The following is a 26,375-nucleotide window of genomic DNA, read 5'->3' on the forward strand; positions in this document are numbered from 1 at the left end:
ACCCCACGATTTCGTTCGGCGGGCGATCGCACGGCGCAAGGAGAGAAGACGCGAGAGGGGATCTCGTGCAGCAAAGAGTGTGGGGGTGAACGGTATGGGTTCAGTACTCGGTATGACTTCAGACCTCTTCGCAGGAGGACATCGGACGTTGACCGAACGAAAAAGGTCGCAGGAGTGGGAGGCCGGCGAAGGGTGAAAGAAGAGCCTGGAGGAGAGACTACAGATGATGGAGGGGGGCAACAATCTTAGTAATGTCACTCCACAATCGGCCGGGAGTTGCGTTCATCCAGTTCCCAAACTCTCAGACTCTCTACTAGAGTCTCCCCCAAGAGTCTGCTAGAGTCTCCAAGAGTTCAATCTCATCACAGCCCTTCCCTCCCGCTGCGCCGCACAAGTGCCGGGCTTGGGCTAAGGCAAGGGACCAATGTACCCCCCAACGTCAAGTTCGCAGTAGAGCTACATGACTTAGCCTACTCCGTACATTGGCGTCGAGACGGTATTCCCGGGGGGCTTCCGGCCGGGTTCCAGGCCACTCGTCCATCCCATCTCTCTTGCCAGCAGCCTACCGCTGATCTCTCTCTGCTACCGGCACTCTCTGTCAGAGTCTCTCTCAACTCTCGGTCAACTTCCGACGGCCCTCGCAGCCGTACGTCGGTGGTCCGCGCCCTGACTCGTGGCGAACAGCGAGCCCAGAGTGACGCTGCCACGCTGCTTGCTTGCTTGCTCGCTTGCTCTCTCTTGCACTACCTAGTACGACTAAGGGCACCTAGCCACGGCAAGTATCCGTAGCCTCTGCAGGCATTCTCTCTCCACGTCCGTGGTAAGTTTAAGGCGCCGCTGTCCAATAACCCGAGGGCTTGGAGGCCAATCATCCCTCCACTTTGTGACTTGACACCGCTGCATGGCCTTCCGTCGGTCAGGTTCCACGGGTGCATGTGTGTGCTGAAAATAGGTGAAATAATGTATGCGTAAAGGTGGTTTGGAGTTACACGGTGACACCTACGTGAAAGTCCGTAGTAGGAAAAGACACCGCGCACATCGCCGTCCCGTCCGCAACTACACCACATCACGCAAAGCCGCATCTGCGCTACCTTGTGGTATCGGTCATCCTCCGAGCCCAACGCACCACCAAAAACTCAACCACCAAAAACACCACACAGCAGAGGCCTGCCATCTTTTCTTGTTCCCTTTCGATTTTCCCACTCCGGTCTCCTCTTCCCTCAAACTCTCTCCATCTACGGGTCAACAATCTCCACTATCGTTCCTACTACTTGCTAACACCTGCATGCTCCTCCTGCTGGAGAACGGAGGCGGGCGCGGACTGGAGAACCACATCTCCTCTTTCTATTATACGGCCGGCCATCTTCCTGAGGATGCTGCAACTCAATGATCCACACAACGACGTGCCGGGCCTTCGGCGGAATCTCACCAAGCGCAATGGGCCGACGTCCATATGTGCAGGCGCACCGCCGCCGTCATCGCACACCTGTTGCTGCTGCTACTCCCTCTCCTATGCCGTTGCCGACCCCCATCGTGGTAACAGTTGCGGATGACAGAAACCCCGTGTCGTCGGTCCTGTCGCCAGTTTGTTCACGCGAGGAGAAGGATTCATCCCTTCCATACCACTCTCAGCCCTCAACCACCCCCGGTCCTTTAGAGTCCCATCAACTCCTCCTCAGTAGCAGCAGCAGCAGCAGCAGCAGCAGTAACGCCCGCAATATCAGCAACCTCTCTCACCTCTTCGCCTCCACCCGGGCCTTCTCATCTCTTACACATAGGGTCTCCCTCACCATGCTACAAACCAAGCCCATCCTCCAGGCCCGTTCCACTCTCCTCCATCACATCAAGTCCATCATGGCTCTCCTCCAGCCCATCATGGCACCAACTACACGGCACAAAGACGACAAGTTAATATCCAGAGTCGTCGCCGCCAGCACCACTCCCGCACGGCGCAGGCTGACTCTCCCGGAGCGGATCCCTCGCGGAGCGTGGGACTCACATATGCACGTCGTCGACCCGGCCGCCTACCCCTTGGCAAAGGACGCAGTCTACTGCCCCAAAACGCACCGCCTTGACCACGCCCTCGCCTTCGAGTCCTCCGTCGGCATCGACAATATCGTCCTCGTACAGCCATCCATCTACGGCAACGACAACACTTGCCTCCTCGACGCCCTTCGTGCCCTCGGCTCCCGCCGCGGCAGGGCGGTGGTGGCTTTCGAGCCAGGCAGCCTGTCTCAGAGCACCCTGGCAGAGTGGCACAGGCTCGGTGTAAGAGGCGTCCGGATCAACCTCTCCTCGGTGGGCAAATCCCTCAACGCTGTAGAGCTCGACTCGTTACTACGTCGATATGCCCACGACTGCAAGCCTCTGGATTGGGTGATACAGGTGTACATGCCCATGTCCATGATCGAGCTGCTCGAGCCCATCGTCCCGACCCTCGGCGTGAGAGTTTGCATCGATCACCTCGGGCATCCCAATATCAAGGACATGCCATCACATAACCCGTACGACATGAAGGGCTTCAAGTCCCTAGCCAAGCTGCTCCGAGCCGGGAACACCTACGTAAAGTTATCGGCGCCGTACCGGCTGAGCTCTAAGGCAGATCATAGCGATCTGGAGCCGATTGCGCGAGAGGTGCTTCACCTGCGGGGCAAGGACAGAGTCATCTTTGCGACGGACTGGCCGCATACCCGGTTCGAGGGCCTGGATATCCGGCCCTGGATGGAGACGGTGCTCGACTGGTGCGGGAAAGATGATGTCTTGGTTGACAGGTTATTCAGGGGCAACGCGGAGGATCTATGGAATGCCCGTCACAGCAGATGATGCGTCACATCATCGATATGGTTTGCTCGGCTTACACGTTGGAGGAGCCTGCATTTTCTTTTACTAGCATAGCGTTGTTGCATGAGTTGTGTGGCTTTCTAAGCGGTTCATTGCAGAGCAACAATTACGTCGGCCTTCGACGCGACACGAATTTATGACCATAAGAAATAGAATACTTTGTAATAATGGCCTTGGCCAAAATCAACTTTTTACCTTGTCACGTAATCCGCATGATCTAGTGATACGGTGATTTACGGTGTGGTCGTTTGAGCTCTATGTTCGGTGTAAGTCCGCGATTACAATAGTCTTGACTAACACGGAAAACACCGCAACTTTAGGATAAGGTTTTCCGTTGGATACTTGATTCACATTATCGCAACTCCCTCTCTATCCCTGCAAGTCTATATGTAGCAGCGCCTGTCTAGAATACTTTAGACCAACTAAACGCTGAGGCAATGAGGGAGTCGACCATACCCAAATCACAGAGGTTGGAGGGCTGGCTCTGACAGTTCACCACTAGTAGCCCCAGTTTCTGAGAACGAAATGACAACATGAGGGGGCATGGCAGCGCCGCCAAACCCTGAACTTGGAAAGAGACGGCCCGATAGTTCGGTGTTGTGTCCGCTCCTCTCGGCCGCGGGGCTAGTGGGGCCGCATTCTCAATTCTGAGATACGGCGTTGAAGATCAAGGGGAGACAATGAGCCACAGAATCTCGAATATGCAGTCTCTATAAGAAATTGTTAACCTAGTGATATATCTATCTAAGGTACTCGTATTTCTTAGCCAAAGACCGCGAGATTAATAATCCTACGCACGTTTTAAAGTGTTCAGGTTTTCGGTTAACAACTCTCAATATGCAATTCTCGCTTCTTAGCAACTGGCGGCCTTTGCACCTACTTCTACAAACCTGGGTTTGACACTGCATGCCCGCTTACCGTCACCGCCGGCGAGCAAAAACGCCACTTCGGCGGAACGCATCTCTCGGACTGCAAGGTCAACGAAGCAGCCCGTCTTGGAGGGGCTTCTAGGTCGGTGACGACTGGTAGGGCCGGGGGCGGCTCCACTCGCGGACGTGGGACCGATTCTGGTACAAGTCCGATTCTCGAGCTTACTAGAGGTGGAAAGGGCATGGTGGCTGGGACTTTTGCCGGTGGTCCTTCCTGAAAGCACGTCTTTTCTCTCGTGGCAAGGTCTTATCATGGGCCATGGCCAAGCAGAATTACGGATATGCATCACTGAGTAGAAGTTTGTTCACGGTGGGTGACCGACGTGAGTTGTTTTGCGACATCTAGGCGGGATGATTTAGACCGAGGACTTGTAGCTGCGGATAGCACGGCTCGCAGTGGACATGTAAGATGGGGATAATGTCATCAGTCACATTTGAGATAAGCTAGCCTGATCGTATCTTCATCGACTGCTTCTTACTTGGTGCGAATCCGAACTCGGTCGAGCAGAAATGTTGCTCGTGTGCTCTAAGATATCCAAGACCCTCATATCAATCATCGTTTCAAAACACTGTGGTAGATTCGTCCGAAGATGAGGGAAAACTACGGAAAAACGAGATTACACACTCCCAACCCCACACGATGCCCATGGGGGACTCTCAAAGGCAACAAGAACCCCGGATTTCCCAAGCAGCCGGTCAAAATTGCCGGATATGTACGGATTTCAGTATGTATAATGAATCCTACTGTAACGTCCCCCAGCTTTCAACAAACTTGGCTCGCCACCAACGGTCAACTTCCGCATGTTGTGTGACAAGGATTCTGCAAGCTCCGTCCTCTTGGAAACTCTTGGGACGAGGCGAAGTGGCATTTATTTTCCAGAGACGAATCGGGTAAATATAACCTCTATATAGGATACAAATGCAACACACCCTATCTCAATAGGCCGATCCCCAGCCGAGGGACGGGAACAAAGGCTTGTTCTTGGCCGTTTTGACTCGTGTGTCTTCATAACCCTCCATATGATCCCCGAGAAAGTATGAGCTTTGCGGGGCCGGAACCGTTTCAAACTCGAACCTGGAGATGGCGACTAGAGACTCCCATCAAGATTCCATCATGCCTATTGATACAGCGCGAAAATAGCACAAGAGAAATAGTCTCCCTTGACTTCAAGTCCGATACTCGTATCCTACCTCTGCGGTTGAACTTTCACCCCTCTGCCAATCTTACACCTCTTTCGAAAAGTTACCAGATACCCCTCCTCCCCGGTGTCCCACAACGATTCGACCGGGGCCCCCATAAGACGTTTCCCCTCCTCCCCACAACCCTCTTGCAGATCCCCTCCATCCGAGGCACGAACGAATCGTTGATACATTGTACCCCAGGACTTGCAGATGCCCATCGCCGAGAGGCCATCTGCAAGTGCAGGCTGGGACTGCACGTGGGCACGGCGTCAGGCTTCCTGCTGATCACATTATCAGGCAGGGCTAGCTGTACTCCGTAGAGAATTCTGTATCATCGTCGTCTGGAGGGCTTGGCCTCAATCGGTCTGTGGCTCCTGCGATACACACAGCCAGCCAAACCTGCAAGTTGCTACCGGCTCTAGACACCTTATTGACAATTATCAATACACATGATAAGTGTATATATGCTAGGTAAGCTTTGCAAAGGAACCAGAAGAGACGAGCTATTGGCGGTATGCGTTTTTGCCTGGTCTGTGGATCTAGATGGTTGTACCCACGGACGTGCCAATAGAGTACCTTCCGCGAGCAGCTTAAAGCTTGATCTCTAACTCAGAACACCTGCATAATGTTGACAACTCAAAAATTGAAGATTGTTATCGCATGCCTATTTCTCTATACATGTATGCGCGATTGGCAAAAGGAAATGCCCCCTCACGGGATTGAACCGTGGACCTTCGCATGAGGTGCCGAAGTACGAGTGCGACGCTCTACCACTGAGCCAAAGGGGCTTGTTCAAGCTGACATAATGGGGCCTAAATTGCGACTATGAAGACAGTAGTCGCTGCCAGCGAGTTCTCAGTCGTGTGCTTCAATGCAGTCAGTCCCAAGAGTCATTCAACGTCGTAGTTTACAACGATAAGACAGACAGTCCATCACAGCATCAAGCACCGGCCTCACCGTCCCCTCGGTAAACTTCCAGCCATCCTGGCCCCGGACCATCACCGACATAAGCTCCCCAGAGAACAAGCTTTCCTCCGTCTTTTCTATCCGCACGAATACCCTCAGTCCCTCGGTCCACGTCCGCGATAACAACCTCGGCCATCCCCCGTTGGCGTTGCCGGTAAACCGGAAGTATCCACCATGCACCATCGAGTATCGACACATGGCGCGCACATCAAAATACCCATAATCCCATCCGCCCACGGGCATCTCGGCCAGAAAGAAAAGAAGTTGCGCAGAAGAGTGTCCACTTTTGCGGTGTTACTCACCGTCCAACCTCGTGCAAAGTTACGATACACTCGGCCTTTGGGCTTTACAGCGAGACTAACAGCGAGCATTTACTGAAAATCTGCTGCTCTTCGGACCCTTTTTTCTTTTCCTCATGGAACTACCCGTAAAGCATCGTCCGCCTGGCCCCGTGCGTAAAATCTTGTTTCTCACTAACGCTGGACGAAACTTAACCAAACTGAGCATTAGAGGCAAAAAAAAGACCATTTCCATTTTTATCCTGTCATCGCAACTCACGAAACTTGGCAAACTCGCTCACGCATTTCCATATGTTCAAACTGGCCGGGACCCCGAAACACCACCCTCGGTAAATGTCCCGTAAAAGCCCCTCCCTCTATGGAGTATCAAACGCCCACAACGTCGGAACGTCGTTCCGACTTATTCAACCTCGGACCCTGGCCGTTCAATCGTACGGGTTATGGGAACCGTCTGATCCATTCATCCAGAGAACACCGCACCACAGTTTCGGTACGACTGGTTCTCTACTCGCCCTCACTAACCAGGTCCAAACGCTTCAGAGTATTTCCTAAAAATGGAAACACGACTTACAGCTGGAGGCACGGACAAGTGAGAGCAAAGGGTGAGAGACGGGTGCGAAAGAAACAGTACATGCGCACAACACCTCACCTGTCTCTACGTCTAGGGCCCCGGCACTTCGGCCCTCCGGCTCTGATGATACCCCGAACGACATCCGCTTGCCCAATGAATCCAACATCCCTCCCATACCGCTATGCCGCAAATACCACATGTCAAATCTATTCCCTTGGTCCCTAGGCTGCTCGGTTCACAACCTGGCTGGCTCTCCCCATGTAACCTCCGGACGCATCTTGCATATACGCGCTAGTCCCCCCAGATTTCCCATGAACGGAAATCCAGAACCCATCCATGACCATTTCCCTTCCTCCCTATCCCACTTCCTCCGCTCGCTCGCTTGCTCACTCACTCTTCTGTACTCCCACACCCCTCGAGAAACTTTGAAGTGCAGTCCGGCATGATACGATCCTCTGTCCGCGATCCTCCATCGTCACACAGCTCGGAAGTTGACCGAGAAGCACTTGCGAACCTTGAGAACCTTCGTCAAGCACAATGAGGGGCAGATCTGTATGCGTATCATCAGATCACCGTTCTCGTCACGGTCAAACCCCCGTCCGACCCCGCCGAGCCTAACCGCACCGATGATCAAACGCCGTTGATCATCGTCGACGTGGCGGAGGACGCGCCGAGCCGGGCCCAGCTTACACAGCCCTCCCGACTCCAGTTCCTAACCCCAGTTCGCCAGGTGCTCCAGAGAATCAACTTCTTAGGAGGAAAAGCACGCACGGAAAAGTGACCCATCGACACGGATACAATCTTTCAGCCACCCTGCTTATCCATACACCATCGATAAGACCACCAAGATTTCCAAGATGCCAACTCTATCCATCAACCTTAGCTCAACTCGGACGATGCCCGAGATTCTCAGACACCATTTCCAAGAAAGCATCGCCGTCACAACCAGATGAGAGACAAGATAAACACCCCCACGTAACAAAACGGCAAACCGCTCTGAGCTCTCCCTCCGGCCAACGCAAAAACCGACCCAGCTCGGAACATGCCCGAGTGGAGCCCCCTCTCAGCGCCCATCCTCCAGGGCCCGGGTGACCGTGCAGCTTCCTCAACCACTTTTTCCAACCGGTCACTCTCCGGTCCTTCGGGGGAAAGAATGGGGTATCGCGCGCAGGAAATGGGCCGATGAAGGCCGGTACAACCAAACAACGGGGCTTTCTTTTTTGGCCGCGAACGGTGGACCATGGGGGGAAAGCGAAGGAGGGTCTATGGTTGCTCGTTATATCATGACGGCATTCCGGACTAGGAGAGGAAATGGAGCGACGAGTGACGACGACACGAGACGCCAAACGCGAGCGAGATTGCCGACATTCACGGAGGTCTTTTCGCTTCGGTGTTGAGGGAAGGCCTAGCTCTGAGCCAGACTAGATCAGATCAGATCAGATCATTGCCCACGCAATGGAGCAGTCCGGCGTCTTGACCAAGATCGTGGCGGGCGGTGTTGCGGGGGTTTCAGAAACGCTTGTTACTGTGAGTGGAAGGTCTCATCATCCATGTTCCCCGAGGACTAAACATAGAGCACGTGTGTTGGTTTTACGCACTCACTCACTCACTCACTCACTCTCTCACTTACACTCTCACTTGCATTTTCACTTACATTCTTATTCTCACTCACACTCACTCACTCTCACGTTCCATACACAAACGTACAAACATGTTGGGCACACTCGAGCGGTCACGCGCACATGAGATGAACAAGCATACAGAAAAAGGTCTAACACCAAGTCTCTTCGACACGATATAGTACCCAGCCGAATACGTAAAAACACGCCGCCAACTACACTTCAAATCCGCCACCAACGCAACAACCTCAAGACCCAACTCACCGCCCAGCTCCCTCGCCATCATCCGCGACACGATCCGCACCTCGGGCGTGAGGGGCATCTACTCCGGCGTCCAGGCCCTCGCCGCCTCCAACGCCGCCAAATCCGGCATCCGGTTCCTCGCCTTCGAAACGACGCGCTCAAAGCTCGACGCGCTCTCGGGCTCGGAACCCCAGCCATCAGGACCGGGAAGGAAGCCCCGTGCCGCGTGGATCAACGTCGTAAGCGGTCTCAGCGCCGGCGCAGCAGAGTCCGTCGCCGTCGTGACGCCAGGCGAAGCCATAAAGACCAAAATGATCCACGCCGCCGCCACCCCCTCCTCTTCCTCTTCCTCGTCCGCGGAAAACCGCTTCGCGAACCGCGGCCTCATCGGCGCCGTCAGGATCCTGCTCCGCGAAGAAGGCATCCGAGGCCTATGGAGCGGCCTCACGCCCGTGCTCTGCAAACAAGGCACCAACAGCGCAGTCCGCTTCACGACCTTTGCTATGCTCCAGGAGCGCGTCGCGGCGCGGTGGCCTCAGCTTGAGGGCGGCGTCGGGAGTACCCTCGTCTTGGGCGGTGTGAGCGGTGTGTTTACGGTGTACGCGTCGATGCCGTTTGATAATATCAAGACGAGGATGCAGAGCGTGCAGAGTGCTGACGTGCGGTATACTGGTATGGTAGACTGCGCTGCGAGGATTCTGAGGAGTGATGGGGTTTTTGCGTTTTGGAGGGGTACGTCGCCTAGGTTGGTCCGGTTGACGGTAAGCTTGATGCCATGGCTGGGAGTGATGGTGGGAGTGAATCTGGCTAATGCGGGTATGTACAGCTTTCGAGCGGCATCACGTTCACGGTCTATGATCAAGTGGTGCGTCTGATGAAGTCGGCGCAGACAGACCGCAAAGCCAGCGACCTGCAGCGCCTGTAAAGAAGGCCAGGCCGTCGCGAAAACATGGATGGCGGAAATCTTTCTTTTTGTTCTTTTCTTTTTCCTTTAAATTCTGGTAAGTGATAGTTGATGCATAAATGGACTGGCTTTCTGCTGGCTTTATTTTTGTTGCTATTCATCTATCGCGCCGACTCTGACGCTCAACGGTTCTATAGAAGACATGGTCTGGAAGACCTGCGGGTCAATGGCAAAGGCCTCGGGGCCGAGGGTGTCGACAAAAGGGAAGTTGTATATCTGCTCTGGGGAGCTGGTGGCCTCCGGGCCGGGCGGTACGGACGTCGGGGGCATGTTGTTCTCGGCGCCGGCGCCGTGGCGGCTCTGTTGCGGGATGCCGTAGGTTGCCATGGGCGGCGTTGCGGCCGTCTTGGGGAGGCCGAGGGCGCCGATGTCGATGCCTAGGCCGACGAGCTCGCGGGTGATGAGGTTGAGGGCGCTGCTGATGACTAGGGGGCGGGGTGTGGTCAGTCAGAGTTTAGGGCTCAAAGTTGGATCCTGTTCCCCTTCGGCTGGAATATGTCGAAGGGGGATGAGGGAATGCTTCAGACCCTTAACTCACCTGGGTTGATGCGCTTCACGGACGCCAGGATACGGACGCAGTACTCCAGTCTCCGCAGCGCTTGCGTGTCCTCGACGCTGGACTGCACCTGGAGCAGGAAGATGGACGCGGCAATGTACACGCTATACGAAAGGGAGAGCACGCAGTGGCTGATGCCGAAGGAGCGGCAGAATAGATCAAAGATGGCGATGATTCCCGTCGCCGAAGTCACGCACTCGCCGAGGTACCGCTGCACCGGCTGCAGGTTATCGCCTACTCTTCCGCGCTGAGACAGCATGGGACGGTAGAGGAGGATCTTGAAGGTGCGGTAGAGGACGCTAAGGGGAGGGTCCAAATGTCAGTATCTTTCGCTTCAAAGGGGGACGACGGGACGTACTTCAACGTGATGATGTGCGACGGCGGCGCCAGGGCTGGGAGAGCCGTGGGTTCGATCTTTAGGTGTGGAGGCAGCTCATCCCACCACTGACGCAGGGCGACTTCTTGCTTGGCGAGACAGTCCTGCATCTCGGCCTGGCTGTTGGGCCGCACGGGGTCGTACATGTGGACGAGGATCTCGTTAAAGGTTATCGAGAGACGGCACATTTGCATGAAGCACGAGGTGGAGTGCGCCGCCGCGGGGGGATACTTCCAGCCGCCTTCCGGTACGACGCCAAAGGGCGTCCACGACTCGTTCTCGGCCGAGTCGTCAACTATCATCTCGCCAGTCAGCATTCTCCCTTCTGCAGAAAGCGCCAACAGAGAAAAACATACACATAATCTGCGGCGGCGACACAGACGTCTGCTGCAACGAAGGCGAGCGCCCGAGGTACAGACTAATCATCTTGTCCCAGAAATAGCAACTCCAAAACAGCCGGTGGCGGATCTCGACATCTTCGTCCGCGAGCTGCACGGAACCGGGGTACCGCTGCCCGTCGACGCAGATGCCGAGGTGGTCGATGATGCGGAACGCGAGGCCGCTGTACGTCCAGGCCTGGGCGCTGTTGCCCACGCTGCACTCCTGCGCGCTGAGGAGCAGGAGTGTCTGGACGGTGGGGATGGAGCAGACGCCCTGGCTGAGCTCCTCGAAGACCATGCTGCGCGCGTGCTTGCCGAAGAGGGCGCCGCCGTCGTAGAACTCGTCGAGCCTGTCTTTTGTGGCCGGGTCGCTTCGGCCCCAGCGGATGGAGTGGGAGAGGACTGCGTTCATGAGGGTGTGGGAGTAGTATGGTCCTAATGTCTGCATGTCACCTGGTAGAGATGTTCAGTTTGGAAATGCCAGGAGAAGAGTCAGGGGTTGTCCTCACGAGTAAAGGCAGGTCTGTAGATGAAGTTGAAGAGAGGTTGGATCCAGCACCAGTGAACATTTAGCAGATATTGGAACGGTTCCTAGGTAAGGATCAGATCAGCTCACACGCCACTTTTCCGCGGGTAGTTGACCGGAGGTTGGAGGAGGAAGAGCATACCGGTATATCGGACATGTTCTCGAGCGCCCTCTGCTGCCAGGCGTTGGCTACAAGCCTCTCACGCCTTTGCATGGCCTGGTCAGATGTCGACTGCTGGTCCCTCGAGCCAGACGGCCTATCGCTCGGCAGCTGGAAGAAGCTCGTGGAGCCATGATACGTGATGGCGCCCTTGTCGTCGACCTTGAGGCCCTTGAAGCTCTCGCTCACAGACTCTTCATCCTGCGACTCAAAGTGGTGAGGATCCGTCATGGGCGACTGGCCCGCTGACGGCCCGACGCTAGGCGATGATGTCCGGGAGGGTTCTGAGGGTCCTGCTCCCGCTCCCGCTCCGGATGGTGCGTGAGCTCTCGCGGCGGCAAGCTGTGCTTCTAGTTCCTTTATGCGATGCTCCAGCCGTGATGTGTATGACAACGTTGGGTTACTTTTTCATCCGACATGGTCAGTATATTCCACAAGAGTCGCCGGGATGTAGGGGGAATATGAGTTATCCCAGGCTGCAGGTGAGATCAGGGGCTTAGCAAAGGGGAAAACTCACAGTTTATAGACGCACTCATCCGCGCGGGCAGCACACCGATTACACGTCGGCTGCTCTCCGCCACATTTTACCTGCCGTCAATCACCGGGTCAGCATCAACTCAGGCCGTCATGCTCCGATTCGTTCGCGCCGCCGCCGTGCCGGAAGTTGTGCATGATGTCCGTCACCCGGATTCGCTCTTCCCCCCGCCCTTCCGTGCCGTGATGCCGCCGTCCCACACCCATTCGCACCCAACCCCGTCCTCTTGGGAGTCGATCCCCCCGGCCATGTCGTGTATCTCAAGCCTTGGTTACCTCAGGCAGGATCATCAAACATTGCCTGAGCCTCCGCTACCCTCCGCGGATCCGAGTGGTGGGCAGGGGTATGGGTTGTGGCGCGGAATGCGGGAAATGAGGCGCACCACGGCGGAGGGGTGGTGGTGGTGCGGCGTGCCGAAAGAGAGACAGACAAGTGGGGGATAAGAGAAAGGACTCAAAAAGAGCGCGCAAGAAGAATACAGAAACACAAAGAGAAGGAAACGGAATTAAACGTACCTTGCGACGACGACATGGTTCGCACGAAAAGGCGCTCTTCTTGATGGCCCTCGTGGAGGACATGGTGATGTTCCATGGGCTAATTTTCTGCCTTGCCCTCTCTGCTGTTTGCGCCTGGTCTGAGGTGGTTCCCTCCCCGAAGTTGATGCGGGACGGAAGAAAGTTGAACTTTGGGCCCTTGTTGTGGAGAAGGGGAATAGCAAGATCGGGCTGGACCTATGTGTCTGTGGTCTGCTTGAGCCTTGTTGGCGTTGCTCCTCTTCCCAACGGATATGTGCGCTTGCAATTGACCATTTCGACTGCGACGGGACCGTAAGGTGACTTGGGGGGCGCTTCGGCCGGGTCGGGAAAGTCGGGAATCGCGGGACCGGGCCCCACTCTTCAGCACCTTCTCTGCTAATTTTCCGCCCTAAGGCCAACTGTGACGCGCCTGAGACGTCCCATGAGCGAATTAGAATCCACCGCGATAATCTTTTGGCCAATCGATAGCCTCAGCCTCGTTGATTGGGGCCCACTACTTCCTCTTGGTCAGCGGCTTTCCCCGATACGTCTCTCCGATGATCGCCCCACTACGAAGAGTGGATATCGTTCACCGAGATTCGGTCAGGCTCTCTCCACCTTCCAAGGTGTAGGTGCCGTTCACCGAGACACCGAAACACCAAGAGACTTCCAACACACCCTCCTTGCATTCCCAACCTCTAAATGCACTTCCCACTTCCTACTTCCTACTTCACTTTCTCAGTCTTGTGAGATGCGCAATCAATCAAAGTGAGGCCTTCCATCTTCGCAGACATGGCAGCAAAGGCTAGGGTCCAGACAGCCGGGCACGCCAAGCCCTTGCTGCGCCGTAAGATTGCAGCAGAGACTTGACCTCAAAGGGGACGGGTCTCCGGACCTCTCTCCTTCTTGATCGAGACTCGGCTGAAAAAGCATGAGCTTCGCATAAATACAAACCTCACAACCCGCTATCAAGATGAGCAGAGTTCAATCGTCGTCTCCCAAAGACACATTCGACCGCTGCACAAACCCACCGTAGACCACATCATTGCCAACCCATGACCAGTTTCGAGACCCCTGTAAACGCATCACAGTTTCGCAATGGCCACCTCGACGATAACCTCGTCTCCCACGCGCTCCCCGCCCTGGTCAGCTACTCCGGCCCGCGAGTGCCTCATTCCCCGCGAAACAATCAGCTGGAACAACTATTGCGGTTTCTACGCGACTTCATGGGGCGGGTGCCCTTCTGGCTACGCGCCGGCTTGCAGTACGGCCGTGGACACAGCCAACCCCTTTGTATCGAAGCGGACGGTCACCGACGGAGGCCAGGCAACCTTGACATATGAGTGGTGGCTGAAGAGCCACTCCCAAGTGATATGCTGTCCAGGGTAAGAGAAGCGCGCCCTTTTGCGAAGGATAGAGATACTCAAGCACGCATTAATCCACGATTTTCTTTTTTTTTAACCCAAAACGCACCTACTAGCACACTGCCTTGGTCATGTACAGCGGGAGCAAACTGCATCTTGACCACGACGGCCGGCTTCCTCGCCTCCGACCCGGCCCAGACCTCGCCATCTCCGATCTACGCCTACGGCATCACATACTCTGTGGAAGTACGCGAGTCCGTGGCATCCACCAAGAGACTGGCCAATTACGAAACATCGTACTATGGAGACGGGAAACCTGTCAGCGAGGCCTGCGATGAAAGTTCCTGCCTCGGGGCGTTCACGGCGCCAGAGTCGAGGAACATCTATCCCTACGCGTCCCCGACGACCACGCGCGGGGATGCAGCAGCTACGGACGGGCCGTTCGTCTTGCAGCCGCCGGAGAAGATGGGACAGCTCGGCCCACTGGCCGTTGTTGCGATCACGGGGTTGTTGGGGGCCGTGCTGCTGACGATCGCGCTCTTGTCTCCGTTCATGGGTGAGTATTTTCGCCGCAAGGAGGGGCAGAAGCAGTCGCGAACGATAAATAGCCAGTAGAAATATCAATTGTTTTTCTGAAGTCACATAATGGACATAGTAAGAGCGGGGCATTCGGTGGCCACAGTGGTTGTGGAATTCTTAATTAATGGTATCTTGTTTCATGCTGATGGGTATCTCTTCATGTGGTTTTTCTCAAGCAAAAAATGCAATGGGCTCCAAATGTCAGTACCTCTCTACCTTGTCCCAGAAATGCAAATCCAGTAGTCCAGTCCCTGTGCTCTTAACGCCTCGCCATAAAGACCGCTCAAAAGCGCAGAATAACAATCGAAACGCCGGACGATGCTTTGATGCATTACACCTGCATCATCTCACTTTCATATCGTGTCCTCTCGTTGGTAAATTCGAACCAGGCTCGCGCGAGCAGACCAAACTCGGACATCCTGGTGGAGAGGTTAGCATCAATGAACCGTATGATGACTGGGAGTGAAATGATGGTGGGGCAAGGTATGAAGTGAGGGTGAAAGCAAGATGAGGCTAGGGTGAGAATGAGGGTTGGAGTGAGATGGGGAGTGAGTGTGAAAGTGAGAGTGAAGATGTCGGATGAAAGGTGGCTCGACTTACATGATGAGTCCCAGCAGGAACGCCAGAGCAGCCTCGTACTGAATGTACGGATACGCGTAGTACCCGTTGGACTTCTTCGACTCGATCTGGATAACGAGCAGAATCCAGCAAATGGTGGTGCCCAGCGTGAAACACAACTCCATGCCAAAATGAAAATGCTTCGGGATGCCGCCACGGTAGGCGTCCCTCTTGCGCCAGATGACGGTGATGAGTGACCAAATGAGAAGAATACATGACTACGAGATGGTCAGCTGAGTCTCAGATATCGCGACATCTCACGCGTCGATTTTTCACTACAAGCCCAGGGACAGGAACTTACAATCGGTACAGACAACCACAAGCTGTAGAAAATAGGATCCGCCGGACTCGTCGAATCATTCAGATACTTGCCCCTCCGCGAGCAGTAAATGTTGATATTCAAAAAGATGACGACCAAAGGAACAATGATGGCGAGCTGGCGAAGGACGTAGTACATGTACGTGCACCGCCTCCTCTTGCGGTTGAAGCGCTCGTTCTCGGGCGATTTGGCGCTGCCGCTGGATCGACAACTTCGGCCGCCGCCGGGTTGTTGGCCGTACCAGTACTGCTGTTGATGTTGCGAGATGCTCCGCGACGAGATCGATGCGGCGTCGTCGTTGTTGTAGTAGTATACTTGGGTGACCTGCTCGTCGTTTCCGTACATTTGGCCTCCTGGCGGTTGGTTGTATCCCTGGCTGTAGGGCGGCGCTGAGTAGCCTTGGTGGGTGTAGGCGCCGTTTTGGAGAGACATGGCGGGCGAACTGCGTTTCGGTGGTGTATGGATGGATGGCTCTGTAGGTTTTTCCCCTTTTCCTCTAATCCCTTTCTTTTACTCCGTCTCTAGTTCCCTCCTCGGTGTTGCTGAGAAGTCGTCTTTTGGTATCTCCTTCAATATGTGTGGACCTCCAAGCGCAGAATCAACACCACATGCCACAGCTTGTTGGCGCAGGCATGAGTGGACTTTTATGGGGACACGAGTGAGTGAGTGAGTGGTGTGTGAGTGAGCGGCTGGGTGGACGTCTGGAAAAGGCTCCGAGTGGGCACGGAAGGAAAGGCGAAAAGGCTGAAGAACCGGATACCGAAAAGAGCTCACACGCCGGAATATGTACGGCGGGCTTCAGCGACCCTTTTAGTCTTTCCAAGGGCGTGGGTGTGTGCGAAAGAGTTAATGAAGGATATGAGAGGAAAAAAGCCCAGAGACCGCCGAGATGCTCTAATTGCGCCTGACCCTCTCCCAAGAAAAGACCGAGAAAAACTCAAAACGAGAGGGCGCGAAAATGAGAGTCAAGACTTCAAGGAGGAGGGAAATTGGGGGCCAGCAGAAAAGAATACGGTGCTGTGTGGCCTGGCGAAAAGCCTGGGCACTCGGCCTGGGCAGCAGCAGAGAGGAACAAGGAGAATTAGAATTTACTCCTGTACGAAAAATACACACACCCAAGCACACATGAGAGTCTTGGCAGTCTGGCACTCTGTACTCTGTGAGAGACTGGAGAGGTCTCAAATGTGCTGCTCGCCAAGTCGCGCTATCAGCTCACTGACTCCAGAATTGGCCACAGAGGCCGTCTTGGCCCGCCTAGGCTCGTAGGGGTGAGGAGAATACCCATTCACATTTCACGATGCTGTTGTCTTGGCGGTCTTGGCCCCTGGGCGACTGTTCCTTGGAGCTTGGGGGGAGGCCTTGGAGGGGCGTGTCCCAGCTTGAGATTTACTTCGTTCAGTTCCATCCCTTGGCACACAGAGCGAAGGGGAACTTTGCCAAGACATTGCCAGCAGAACAGAGCGGCGAGCCACATGTTGGAGCGTCTTGGGGGGGTCCTGGGATGAAGCAGCAGCGCCTGTCAGCCTGCCACAGGCTGTTTGTTCGGTTATAATTGTCGGGATAAGGGGGGGCGGTTGTGCTCTTGGGAGATGTTACAGCCAAACCCGCCAAGAGGACTGCGGCCTGCCGCTCTCCCACCAAACAGAATTCTCAGACTGACAGGGCAGACTCTAGCTAGGGCTCCCAAAGACTCGCAGGTCCGCAGGCGCAGAGAGGGAACGGTGAAGGAGTGACACGCGCTGGCCCAGCCACCTAGCCTCCTGGGCAGCTCGTTGAGCCGGCGCTATAGGTCTTGTGGTGTCTTGGTAGTTGAGGTTATCAGTATTCCGTAATTTGGTAGCACAGCGGAACCGTACCTAGCACCATAGCACAGGCGCCTCAAATATCGAGTCTAGTGATGCTGAGCACTGCAGGCAGAGCTCTCGCTGCCAAGGGACTTGGTGTCTCTTGGGAATTCTTGTCTCGGACGCAATAGTCTGACTTGTCGTACAGTGATAAGGTGGCAGTCGAGTGGTGAGATTTCGCCATGCCTTTTGGCGCGCCTGTCCGACTCGGCATACCTCAGCAGCGCCGTGACCGGTCCAATTTCCCATCCCGCCGTGCCAATTGCCATAAAAGTCTCCTGTCCTCCACCAAGCTCCTGGGCAGCACGGGAAGAAGTCTCAAGAAACATTACCGTTCGTCACTTCGTGATGTGGGAGATTGGCGTTTAGTCATGGATCGCAAGGGTTTGGTGGTACAGAAAGGATCATCAAAGTTCTGGGCGGGCACTTTTGGCGGCGCAAACGGCCCTGGGCTCTTGGAAGGGCACATCCATCCATCTATCCCATGGGGCCCTTTTCCCTTCCATCCTGTTGGCCATCATCGATAGACAATGCGCCCTGCAACCGTCGTGCAGCTTTGCTCCATCTCAGCGCGTACGAGTACCGAGACATTTGCTTTTTTCGCCTGTTTGCAGCAACGGTTCACTCAACGACGCGGGCGTTCGAGACTGAGCTGTCAAGAGTGAGATCGAGACCGAAAGGCTCGTCGCTGTGTCTTTCCCGCTTCTCATCTTCATTACTGGAATGGCAAGATAGCGGGAAGGATATGAGATGCCACAGCAAAGAAGTTGACGAAAAGCAACCATCACGCATTTGAGTTTCCATCTATCGATACCAAGTCGCTGCCAAGTCGAGAAAAGTAAAAAGATGAAATCAACGAAAAGCAAAGAGCAAAGGTTCCCCAGGAACTCTCGTCTGGATTTCCAGGGTTCAATTCAGGGGGGGTTTGGGGAGGATCATTGGCACTGGGCATCCACGCAATCCCTCATTTCCTTTCCCCAAACCTTGCAAAGTTGCCCCGAATTGCTGCTTGAAAGGTTGGCTCAATGATCTATCGCGCCAGCCAACAGTGACTGTGCACGACCCAGACACCAAGGAAACATGAAGTATGGCTTTCTTGGCATGCCAAGCCATCACGGCAAACCGCGACTCAGGTCAACTCACTCTCACTCTGAGTCTTCATTCACTCACTCACTCACTCAGACCAGTTCGCCTCATTCAAACTTCAATGTCGCCTTTGCCCGTGCCAGCGCTGATCTTCTTGACCGCTTGGCACGGCACGGCAAGCAGGCCACGCCAGGAAAATGACGAGCTTGAAGCCAATCCCCCAGAAGGTAGTATGAGATTGAGGATCATCTCGATAAACTTCCACCGCCATGCCCGCGGGCGCGCTCACCTGATCATTTCCATAGTCTGCGATACCCCACGAGTAAGACACAGTGACTCAAATTTTCTCCAGGTGATGCTCCGGGGGATCGTCGTCGGTTGCTCGACCGTCAACGTCGTTCAAAGACTAGAACGACCAATTGTCCAATACTAAGAGCGATCTGCGGCTGGGCCCGTACGACGGTCTTCAGTAGCTCCGACGAACCTTGAAAGCGTGAAAGCGGTCTCGAACTCTCGAGTGGTACCGTGTAGTCTTGGTGTTTGGCTATCAGGTATACTAGGTGTTGATGCCACGGCTGGGCTTCTTCTTGACCGAACCACAATCAGTCACGTATAGTTCTTGACAATCTCATCAATGGCGCGGGCGGCCTGCCTTGGTGTTTTCCTGGTGCCAACCCCCCCCCCCCCACCTTCAACTTCGCATGGTACCGGTTACGCCGCGCTACGTCGTTTGCCTTGCCCAGAGCGTTGGCGGTGCTTCGGCCAAGGCTGCTCGTCCCACGCAAGGGGATGTAAAAAGGGCGATGGAACAAATGGAAATACCAATGCTGGGCGCGCACGCACGCACGCAGTAATCGTCGCGGCCGAGTCGGCCAGGTTGGCGGCTTGGCGTTTCTGTGGAGGGGCAGCGCAGCCCTTTTTCACTTTTCACTTTTTTCTGATTTATTTATTCTCTTGGCGGCGCTCATGTCTTGGCATCGCAGTGACCGTGCCGAGTCGGAGATTTCCGTACCTCGTTGCCGGTACCTACCCAGGTCCGAATGTGATTTATTCTTCAGTCTTTTGATACAATGCATTTGCGGCTCAATTGCCGATGGTGAAAATCTTGGAAACGGCATAAATATCCGGTGTGCAAACTTACTTACAGTACGGTCGTTGGTACCGGTCTAGGTTGGATCTCACACTTTGAGACCTCCAAGAATCTTTTCCCCAGAACTCTCGGGTTCCACCACTTCCTGGGCGTTTGAAGGTCATGCGGCTAGCAGCGGCATTGGCATCAGACTGCTTTCTGATTTCATATTGCTTCAAGAAGACGGCAAATGGTGAGTTCAATAAGTAATAAGTCGTACACCATGATGCAACGCGGATGTCTTCGTATTCTTCAGAAGGGCACAATGAAAGTACTGTTTTCCTGCCCGTATGGGTGATGTGTCTGTTGGAAGAGCCCCTGTGAGAAATAAACAAGAAACCCATAGTCAATATGTCTGGTGGAATTCCGGATTAGCAATGAGGCGTGAAAATGTTGTGTTCAGCCATCCAGTCGCTCTTCTACCTATCTATACATCATTGTGGCAATGGTCTCATTGACACGCATCTGTCGTTTTTTCTATTTGACCTCCTCGACGGCGCCTGCAGAAGCCCTGTCGGGAATAGGCCCCGAGTGCAAGCTGGCCTGTTCATCACGCCATCTAAAAACGAAGACTCGGAAGAACTGTCGGATGTCAGGCGCGCAGGCCGTGAAAACACCCACGCCTATCTCAATTATCGACCACGTAGAGATTGGTAGCAGGTTTACTGATGCAATCCGGCCGTGTGAGTAAGAGCGAACTGCCAGGCGTCAAACTTGATGGAGGCTTTGAGGCTTACCTGTAAAATTGTACGCTCCTGGATGGTCTTCAGTGAGGAGTCTCAATCTAAATGAACTGGCGGCTGTAAGACTGCGATAAGACATAAAGTCAAGTCGTTAGACAGTTCCTGATATCTGGTCGGGGTTGACCTTGAAGAGGACTCACAAGAGACCTAAGCTGAATGTAGCCATCAGGCTAGACTTTTTGTCCCATTTTAGATTTAGGCTTTGGATTTGTCCAAATATCTAGTCCAACTCGAATGGCACCATAGCTATTCCGATGTCGACGATGTTCATACATTTCCCCTCGCTTTGAGAGTCTTGTCTCCAAATCGTCCAAGCAAGGTGAACGGGGGTACATTGAAAGATGCCGAGGAAGAAGAATATTACACCAATGATCAAGTTGAATGCTTGCGTTGCCCAGAGTGCGATGCTCAGCCGCTCAAAAGGGAATATTCGCTGATAGAGGAAAAGGACGGATGCCTTTAGTAGGGTTATCGTGTAGTGTTAAAGGGTTTGCATCATGTACTATCCCTATAGATGGACTCTTTAGGCACTATATTGAATGCCAGAAACAATTATGAAGCTACTTACTTTGAAGTAGTTGGTGATTTGATCGGCAGTCAACGACCACATGTTTTAACCAGCGCCGTTCCTGCCCTCTAGGGTAGAGGATCAGCCATCAAGAACACTCGCGCGATCCGGAACGACTATTCTATCAAGCAAGTGCAGATCGACCTACCGTACACATTCATCGGTACGAAAGCTATGAGAAATGTCTATGTTCCGTCAGCCAGATTGCCCAAATAAGTTGATCAAGCTCACACTCACATATGTTGCCAGGATCATCCAATCATCAGGTCCCCACGCAGAAACACCTGCAACCTTGACTGCCACTCGCATAAAGATTGGCAGAGAAGCCAGCACGAAGAAGACCGCTAAGGTAAGGACTTGTATTGAAACATAATCATTGACTTCTGGAAGCCCACATGCTGTCCAAGTATAGTTCTGGGCGGCTAATGAGACCTGGTTGACTCGTAGCTCGCACCACCGCATGGAACATGAAGTCTTCCGTACTTACCTACAGCATCAGCTGGCAAGCAGTTACTCGTAACGCGAGCATCCATGAAACTCATGTATTCAGTGTCATTACATAGACATGGGTGGTTTGCCGTGAAACAAGATGAGATGCTCAAGCCTTGAACGAGGCATGATTGCTGCGGTTGGGTATCCCGTTAGTCATAGGGGAAGGAGTCTCAAATTTAGATGGTTTGGCATATAGGGCATGATGGAAGTTTATCAATCGACGGTGCCTGAGCTGCTACCACTCCGGAAAGGAGGAGAAGATACCACGGTAGCATGCGAAGTGGATGCATCGCGATCAAAGATATAGTCCCTCAAAGGTGAAGCTCCTGATATGGCCAGTGAACCCCGTCCGCCAAGCGAGAGACAAGAATCCAACGGATCATTTGCAGGTATAAGCGGCCAAGGATATTGTGTTTAGTCGGGTTGAGTTACGGCTTGCAGTACTAGGGTTGTCAATGATGGGCGAGGTGGCTTGGGGTTGATTACCATGGTCGTGTTGTTGCGATTAGCAATTTGTTCGACGCGCCGATCGCTCACAGTTCCTGGCCGGGCCATTGGGATATCTCATAAAGTTGGCATGCGAGGTGGCTTGCACTCGCATAATTCTCTGAAAGAAATCCATCCTGAGAAACCGGAGAAGGTCTAGCGTTGTTAATTTGCAGTATAGTATCGTGTTATCTGTTTCCGGTGGGCACGTTCTCATTGTATTTTGGGCATAGACTCGTCCGGATTAGCGATGTGCCGATGACCTTGTTGTTGTCTTGACTTTCTTGATCAAAGAGGACCCGAAAGTGCGGTTCAGCTAGGGCTCAAACTACAGACCAATACTTAGCATCAAACTCATCACCAAGTTGCAGATTGTCCTTGCCACCTTCAGGGTTCCGTCTCGGATTGCTCCGGGCGTGGCCCACTTTCACCGAGTTTGTCCATCGGACCCGGTCCCCAATCTCCGGCCGATTCAGACTTAGAATGGGTTCTCCGACTGCGCCGTTTGGGGATTTCCTATCCAAGTCGTTGAAAGCCAATTTTCCGAACGCCTTCATGTGAGGTGACTTATGTCCCTCGTTCCATAGTCAAAAACGAAGAAGGCCATTGCCAAGACTACAGCCCAGCCGCCTTTGTCACCCCAATTCGCAACGGCCATCTGAGAACATTGTTGACCAAGACTGTACGGCTATTTTGCGTTTACTTTTCAACGGAGGCCCTGCTCATCTTCAACAGTTGCCATGCCTCAGCCAACATCGATTGCTTTCATGTTTCGATTCGTTGGCCTACTCTCTTGCGCATCACAACACCGCCGCGGAACAAGCCCCTGAGAAACATTGACGTCAGCCAACCGGTCCAGCTGCCGTAAAGTCTTGGTAGGGAACCAGAGCTGACGCACGCAGTGGAGTCGCGCGGTCCAGCACTGCCGCAAGGCCCAACGATGGACCCCTGAGAGTTGTCTTGTCAGCAACTGACAACAAACTCTGGGGCCCTGTTTTCTCCAACTTTAACGCTTCCCGTCCCGTCCGCTGTGCTAAAGACGCGCCGTCTCCAACTACCCCTCACACCATCTTCTCAGTTCATCTCATCTCGTCTCATCTCATCAGCCGCTATATTCATAGGATTTACGAGGTTTTAAAGGTCTTGTCAAGGCTGAAGGTCTAAAGAGAAGCCATTCACTCGCCTCCCATGGGATCCTGCTGTTCGACATCCGACGACTCGTCACAACACGAACTCCAACAAGCACGCCCCGCCCCGCCGCCTCAAAACCAGAACAACATGCCGCCGCCGCGCGACCACATCGTCACGCTCGAGAAGAAATGGGGCTACCACGCCATTGACGGGTATGAACTAAACAACAACACTTGGGGCCTCGAAAGTGCGACGTCGGGCTCACAGCGCACGCACTACGATGGCCCCAGCCCGCCCGGCGCGTCGGGCGCCCAGGGTATTTCCTGGTCGACGGACTGGGAGTGGCAGGGCGGCGAGCACAACGTCAAGTCATACGTCTACGGCGCGAGGCAGTTCCAGCGCCGGCTCTTGAGTGAGATCCAGGCGCTGCCGACGGAGGCCGAGTGGCATTACAGCACGTGGGATGTAAGGGCCAATGTGGCGTTTGATATCTTTACGGATCCCGATAAAGACCACGCCAACAGCAGCGGAGAATTCGAGGTTATGATCTGGTGAGTTTGATGATTGGTGTCTGAATGTGGTCAACCCGCTGATAAGTGAATGTGTAGGTTGGCAAAGTTGGGCGGTGTGTGGCCCATCAGTGAGTCCAAGGCGCCCATCGCGCATGTCGAGATCTGCGGGCATCAGTGGGAGGTTCATTTTGGTTACAACCACGGCGGCGCGATGAAGGTGTACAGCTTCCTGCCCGTCAATGGCCCCATTCAGCACTTCAGCGCCGACGCGAAGCAGTTTTTCAACTTCCTGAGCCACCATTTCCAGTTCCCCCAACACAACCAGTACATGCTCGGTAAGTCTCTTCCCCATCCTACCTGTTGGGCCACTCGAACTCCAGGCTAACTGAATGGCCAGTTTACCAGCTCGGTACGGAGGCCTTCACCGGCGGTCCTGCACAATTCGTTGTGCCCAAGTTCATTGCCGATGTCATCTAGGTATAGGCACTAAGATACGGCCCATGATATTTGCTGCTTCATGATACCAGAAAGAATCCGTCATTAGACACGTATGCCTTGAAAGGAGGCACTCCATGCTTCTATAGTCTATAGTAGTAATACACATACAGTACAGTTTGAGGGAAGATGATTTAGCAACGTCTTCAAGGGTAACACGCAACACAGTGGTCAACACCGGCAGTTACCAACAGCCTAGCGTACTGCCGATGCAAGAACACCGCGGGCCCAGGTAGCGGAGCATCATTACCGTCGCTCACCCCGTTGAGAAGTATTGACTTGAGCTTGAAGCTAACGACTCGGGCCTGTCGGTCGAGGTCCGCACCTAGGCTTATGATACTGTCCAACTCGCGTGGGCCATCAGGCGCTACCCTGGGGGAGAGCCCACCCCGCAGCAAGATGCTGCTTGGAGACTTTTCGATGACAATGAAGTCGTCAGCAAAAGCCGTGCCTATTCAAGTCAGTGAGGGGAACATTAGAATATGGGCAAGACGCATGGCCAATATCGGGAATGAGACGTACCGACGGGGTAAGTGCTCTTTAATAGCTCCTCTTTCTCCCAGAGGTCCCCTGCGTTCGACTCGTCTTTACGGGCCATCTCCATGATTTTGCGTTGAATATTGAATGCTTGTGTATCAAAGTCAGTTCCTTGCCATATCGCCCTCACCGCTACAGGCACATGCTCACCATATCGTCCCCAGACACCAGCAGAATACGTCTCCACAAGCTTTGAGCCTCCACTAAGCGCGTCCTCAACAAGATCCGGCCGCAACTTGTCAAATGGAACTGTGCGGTAACAGCAGTCGTGAAAGTCGGGATTGTTGTTTGGATTAACCTTTTTAAGAAGGGAGTGTTGGAAGAGGGGGTCGTTGGCCGGGGTGAAAGTGTCGTCGAACGCGCACTGACGCGTCCAGAGGTGAAAACCAGCGGCGCCTGTGATGGTGGCACCTGCGGCGAACTTGGAAAAGGTCGCTAACCTGGCCTTTGAGAAGAAGGAAGCCATCAAGACGCGATTCAATCAGGAGTTGGAATGAATGAAGTTGACTTGACAATGCAAAACATGCAAGATGAATTAGATGGATGGGAGGGGGGGGCTACAAAATGGGGATCGTGACATTAAAGTCAATTCCTACGATCCAGGTACGCGGTAGAAATCCAGAACCCTTTCTCCGGGTCGATCCGTCCCATAACCCCGGAGGACAATTCTCTTCAAGTTTGGATCGGACTTCTTACCTCATTTCTAAGGGGTCTCGCGCTTTCGGCTTTCGGAATTCGGATCTGCCCAAGGGGGACACTTTTCTCTCACTGTTCACTAAACCAGAAGAGCGCTACTCTACCGACGGGAGACCCACTCGGGCTCCGAGTCCGCCGGGGTTTCCGAGGGCGCCGAATGTTACCGGCGGATGTCGAATGACGCCGAACGATCGGACCCGTCAAATAACCAGATCTACCGCCTTATCGTTTAGAAACTTCACGATAGAAGAGCCGCATTCTCTATTTTATAAAGTTGTCAAGTGTGGGTCTCTGGCTTCAATTGTTGCAATTCTTCCACAGTCGTACAGACAGTCTTGCTAATGACATGTAACTACACCATGTCCCTTACTTGAAAGTTCAGGGGCTCAAGGGCGAGTCACATCCTAACGAGCATTCACAATAGAGACTCAACATGTATCCAATGCTTTGTGTAACCTTTCTACAATGACAACTCTTGCGCCGGTGGTTTCCCCTCGCCAAACGCCCATGTCTGAGTCTGACCACCAGCGCTGTTTGCCAACCGGTTAACAACCAGTCACATGGGCTCGTGTGGCTCGCAAGTCAGTCTTAAATTCGGAATCAATCGATTCGGTATGAGTATGCAAAGATGACATTTTCCGGCAAATAGTGAGACCAGCTATTTAAGCAAAGACTGCCAACAATGTCCATGGAGCCTGCATATTGCTATCTTGTCATCAAACCAAGAAACGATTTCAATTGAACTGCTATTACACTTCACAGAAACCAATACAACTCCAACACGGAACTTCAACATTCCGAAGATTCTCACAAATTGACTAGAAAGCAGTTGGCCTAGGATGCCTGGCTATGCGACGATCTGCCCGAGATGCGGCAGTCCCTCATTTAAGCGGGGCATCTGCGAGCATTGTGGCAAGACTGGACTACCAGATAACTTACCAAGTAGCGCAGATTGAAGTCAATCGTTCCTTTGATACTTCCGACCACTTTCGTCAGAATATCATAAGTGATGGGACGAGAATAGGCTTAGGCGTGAAGACGAATTAGTGGACATCGTGGTCGCTGCAGAGAGTGATTACCTAGAGGAAGGTTATCTATTGAGCAAGATAGCCCG

The 26,375-nt window shown here is 53.8% G+C and overlaps 8 protein-coding genes across 8 annotated transcripts; 4 read left to right on the top strand and 4 right to left on the bottom strand.

Moving 5' to 3' along the window:
* Positions 1-1,437: 1,437 nt before the first annotated feature.
* Positions 1,438-2,823, top strand: CABS01_07408 (amidohydrolase; the record flags this gene model as incomplete). The annotated part of the gene is made up of 1 exon (XM_060540771.1): positions 1,438-2,823. The coding sequence occupies one exon, from the start codon at positions 1,438-1,440 to the stop codon at positions 2,821-2,823; it is 1,386 nt and encodes a 461-aa protein (XP_060402939.1).
* Positions 2,824-8,053: 5,230 nt separating this feature from the next.
* On the top strand, positions 8,054-9,575 carry CABS01_07409 (mitochondrial carrier protein; the record flags this gene model as incomplete). The annotated part of the gene is made up of 4 exons (XM_060540772.1): positions 8,054-8,164; positions 8,214-8,315; positions 8,590-9,411; positions 9,477-9,575. The coding sequence occupies 4 exons, from the start codon at positions 8,054-8,056 to the stop codon at positions 9,573-9,575; spliced, it is 1,134 nt and encodes a 377-aa protein (XP_060402940.1).
* A 132-nt stretch (positions 9,576-9,707) lies between these two features.
* Positions 9,708-12,725, bottom strand: CABS01_07410 (fungal specific transcription factor; the record flags this gene model as incomplete). The annotated part of the gene is made up of 8 exons (XM_060540773.1): positions 9,708-10,039; positions 10,153-10,469; positions 10,529-10,841; positions 10,903-11,379; positions 11,436-11,517; positions 11,595-12,015; positions 12,130-12,200; positions 12,663-12,725. The coding sequence occupies 8 exons, from the start codon at positions 12,723-12,725 to the stop codon at positions 9,708-9,710; spliced, it is 2,076 nt and encodes a 691-aa protein (XP_060402941.1).
* A 1,035-nt stretch (positions 12,726-13,760) lies between these two features.
* Positions 13,761-14,641, top strand: CABS01_07411 (uncharacterized protein; the record flags this gene model as incomplete). The annotated part of the gene is made up of 2 exons (XM_060540774.1): positions 13,761-14,047; positions 14,143-14,641. 2 exons carry the CDS (start codon positions 13,761-13,763, stop codon positions 14,639-14,641), a joined length of 786 nt encoding a protein of 261 aa, XP_060402942.1.
* Positions 14,642-14,936: 295 nt separating this feature from the next.
* CABS01_07412 (uncharacterized protein) lies at positions 14,937-15,974 on the bottom strand (the record flags this gene model as incomplete). Its single annotated transcript, XM_060540775.1, has 3 exons — positions 14,937-15,024; positions 15,206-15,441; positions 15,525-15,974. The coding sequence occupies 3 exons, from the start codon at positions 15,972-15,974 to the stop codon at positions 14,937-14,939; spliced, it is 774 nt and encodes a 257-aa protein (XP_060402943.1).
* Positions 15,975-20,078: 4,104 nt separating this feature from the next.
* On the bottom strand, positions 20,079-20,510 carry CABS01_07413 (CFEM domain-containing protein; the record flags this gene model as incomplete). Its single annotated transcript, XM_060540776.1, has 3 exons — positions 20,079-20,266; positions 20,339-20,409; positions 20,485-20,510. The coding sequence occupies 3 exons, from the start codon at positions 20,508-20,510 to the stop codon at positions 20,079-20,081; spliced, it is 285 nt and encodes a 94-aa protein (XP_060402944.1).
* A 2,568-nt stretch (positions 20,511-23,078) lies between these two features.
* CABS01_07414 (glycosyl hydrolase family 12) lies at positions 23,079-24,010 on the top strand (the record flags this gene model as incomplete). Its single annotated transcript, XM_060540777.1, has 3 exons — positions 23,079-23,572; positions 23,630-23,868; positions 23,931-24,010. The coding sequence occupies 3 exons, from the start codon at positions 23,079-23,081 to the stop codon at positions 24,008-24,010; spliced, it is 813 nt and encodes a 270-aa protein (XP_060402945.1).
* Positions 24,011-24,174: 164 nt separating this feature from the next.
* On the bottom strand, positions 24,175-25,031 carry CABS01_07415 (uncharacterized protein; the record flags this gene model as incomplete). Its single annotated transcript, XM_060540778.1, has 2 exons — positions 24,175-24,479; positions 24,551-25,031. 2 exons carry the CDS (start codon positions 25,029-25,031, stop codon positions 24,175-24,177), a joined length of 786 nt encoding a protein of 261 aa, XP_060402946.1.
* Between the last annotated feature and the right edge of the window lie 1,344 nt (positions 25,032-26,375).

The sequence above is a fragment of the Colletotrichum abscissum genome (genome assembly GCF_030869225.1).
Source record: "Colletotrichum abscissum strain IMI 504890 chromosome Unknown Scaffold_16.1, whole genome shotgun sequence".
NCBI classification, from domain to species: Eukaryota; Fungi; Ascomycota; class Sordariomycetes; order Glomerellales; family Glomerellaceae; genus Colletotrichum; species Colletotrichum abscissum.